Below are 2,625 nucleotides of genomic sequence, written 5' to 3'. Positions count from 1 at the left end.
AACAACAACAAAGGCACAGGTGAGGTGCTAAGCTAGCTCTAGGCGGCGAGGCCGCGCTTTCGGCAGGAAATCCTACGGTAAGTCGGTAATCCGTCATCATATCCGTCGAGAAGAAAAGAAAGCGCGCAAAAGCTTCCCAAAATTACCCGCGACACCGATCGCCGGGGGGGCATTTCCGGCAACGCCCGCCCGGCACCATCGGGGGAGCGTAGTGGCAGTGGGATGCCCCCGACAGCGACGCGGCGGCCGGCCTCCCCTGGCGAGCCCGTGCTGGATATATATGCGGCAGTAGCTCACTCGGTTGCCGCGCATCGCCTCACTGAGACACACTCACTAACACCTCGTTGGGGAGACAGCTCGGGGAGGATTAGAGATTGATTAGCTCGATCACTAGCTAAGATCGCTGAAGTGAAAGACTTAACAGGTTCTTCTCTCTTGACTTGAGGCGCCTTGCCTAGAGAGGGAGAGAGAGGGAAGAGGAGACGGCAGGAAGAATGGAAGGGCAGTTTGGATGGGGCAGAGAGGAGGGAGGGTGGAGGAAGGGGCCATGGACGGCGCAGGAGGACAAGCTGCTGGTCGAGTACGTCAGGCAGCATGGCGAAGGGAGGTGGAATTCTGTCGCCAAGCTGACCGGTACTGAACACTTGCTTCTTATGTTTCCTCAATTGTCTCGTTAAAATTCCTTATCTTTGTCAGAGAAAGCTTTATCACCAACCTCGAAACTGCAAGTTGCATTAGGTTAATCGGCAAGTTGATGCAGTCAAACCTGAAAGTACATGTGTAAATTTAGGATATATGATTGCCAACTTGCTAAGTCAATTGAGGTTCATGCATAATTCAGCTCTATCGTACACGTCAAGTGGTTTTGCCTAGTTGTCTCACGCTGTCTGGGCTTGATGCAGGTCTGAAGCGAAGCGGCAAGAGCTGCAGGCTCCGGTGGGTGAACTACCTGAGGCCTGACCTCAAGAGAGGCAAGATCACGCCGCAGGAGGAGAGCGTCATACTCGAGCTGCACGCCCTCTGGGGAAACAGGTAACAATCTCTTCTGAAACTCTGAAGGGTATTAGCTGATCATCTTATAACTTTTTTTCTGATAGCTGATCACGTTCTGCTCTGGCATATGCACAGATGGTCGACGATCGCGCGCAGCCTGCCGGGGCGGACGGACAACGAGATCAAGAACTACTGGCGGACGCATTTCAAGAAGGGCAAGCCGTCCAAGAACATCGAGCGCGCGCGGGCGCGGTTCCTCAAGCAGCGCCGCGAGATGCAGAGCCAGCTGCTGCTGCAGCAGCAGGGACAGGACCAGCAGCACCACCAGCAGCAGAGGCAGGCCGGCAACGACCACGACGACGAAGCCGTCGTCAGGGAAGAGGCGTCGTCGCCGGCCGTCTCGCTGGCGGCGCAGCAGCACGAGGAGGACCTGCGGATGCTGCAGCAGGACATGGACGACCTGCTGTTCCAGTTCTGCCCCATGATAGCCTCCTGCACCTCCTCCTCCTGCGGCCTCCTCCCCGGCGCTGCCACCGCCAGCGCTTCAGCGACGGCGAGCGACGAGGGGTCCAGCGGGGATCACCAGCTCGACGGCGCCGCCGCCACGTGGGGATGGGGCAGCCTGTGGAACCTCGACGACGTGGTGGATGACATCGTCGACGGCGGTTGGGACTGGGACACCAGCAGCTACCCTTTGCTGCAGGATCAAGGGCTCGCTTTCTACTAGCAGCTAGCAGCTAGAGCTAGCCTACAATTTTATAGCCATGCTATAACTAGATGTTCTTTCCGTGCTGGACTGCTTGCTGCCGCCGCCGTCCGACCTATGCGTGGAGGGTACACGACACGTAGTGGCTAGAGGGTGAGAGCGAGAGGCCACTGTGATTGTGTACATGATGTGGTGTTGGTGGATAAGGATGCAACACCAACTAAAGCCCACTTCGATCGAGTAGCCTGTCTCCGTGACATGTTTAGCTCGTCTTAGAACACCTTTTTAGGGGAATGAGGTAGTTTTTTATCTCCTTTTGCAAAAAAAAAGGAGATATGAGAGGGCAAGAAAGATGAAGGTGTTGAAAGTGCACCTTAGATCCTGTACTCTCGTTTTACATCTACTCAAGTTCAACAAGCATTTCGATGCACCATTTAGTTTCACTGTCCTGGAATTATTTACTTCTACGGTTTTTTTTTTTTTTGCTTCATCAACAAACACATTTCGGAAGTATTATCCTTTTACTCGATAAAATTTACGTCTTCATCTTCCTTGCCTATTTTTTTGAAATATAAGTGAATTTTTCATCTTTTCTGATATATAAATTTAGTTTTTAAATTGAAATGGTTAGTTCGTGTAACTAAATTATAATACATTTTATTACCTAAATTGTGTGCCATTTCCTCCTATGATGGGCCGTGCCTTTGTGCCGGCGCAAGGGCCACAACTGTTGACCTGCATGGTCTGAGGCCAATCGTGGGTGGGCTGGACACGACGGAACGGTCACACAGCCCAAATATTTCAGAAAGCCCACTTCCCGAGCCTCTTCTCCGGTCTCCCCCGTATACCCTAGCCGCCAGGTACCGTGCCGATTCCTTCTCGCCTCCGCTCCGCTCCTCTCCTCCGCCATCCTCTGGTAACTTCGC

At 53.3% G+C, this 2,625-nt stretch overlaps 1 protein-coding gene across 1 annotated transcript; it reads left to right on the top strand.

Moving 5' to 3' along the window:
• The first annotated feature begins 319 nt into the window (after window positions 1-319).
• LOC101767088 (transcription factor MYB13) lies at window positions 320-2,142 on the top strand. The gene is made up of 3 exons (XM_004953065.4): window positions 320-633; window positions 903-1,032; window positions 1,129-2,142. Exons 1-3 carry the CDS (start codon window positions 495-497, stop codon window positions 1,718-1,720), a joined length of 861 nt encoding a protein of 286 aa, XP_004953122.1. The 5' UTR covers window positions 320-494; the 3' UTR covers window positions 1,721-2,142.
• Window positions 2,143-2,625: the final 483 nt, after the last annotated feature.

Source organism: Setaria italica, chromosome I (assembly GCF_000263155.2).
Source record: "Setaria italica strain Yugu1 chromosome I, Setaria_italica_v2.0, whole genome shotgun sequence".
NCBI classification, from domain to species: domain Eukaryota; kingdom Viridiplantae; phylum Streptophyta; class Magnoliopsida; order Poales; family Poaceae; genus Setaria; species Setaria italica.
The sequence above is the reverse complement of the archived record's forward strand: the minus strand, read 5'-3'. Positions and strand labels throughout refer to the sequence as shown.

Coding starts and splice junctions, on each gene's coding strand:
- LOC101767088 (XM_004953065.4), top strand. CDS start 495: ATGGAAGGGCAGTTTGGATGGGGCAGAGAGGAGGGAGGGTGGAGGAAG. Junction 634..902: donor TTCTGTCGCCAAGCTGACCG/GTACTGAACACT, acceptor GGCTTGATGCAG/GTCTGAAGCGAAGCGGCAAG. Junction 1,033..1,128: donor CACGCCCTCTGGGGAAACAG/GTAACAATCTCT, acceptor GCATATGCACAG/ATGGTCGACGATCGCGCGCA.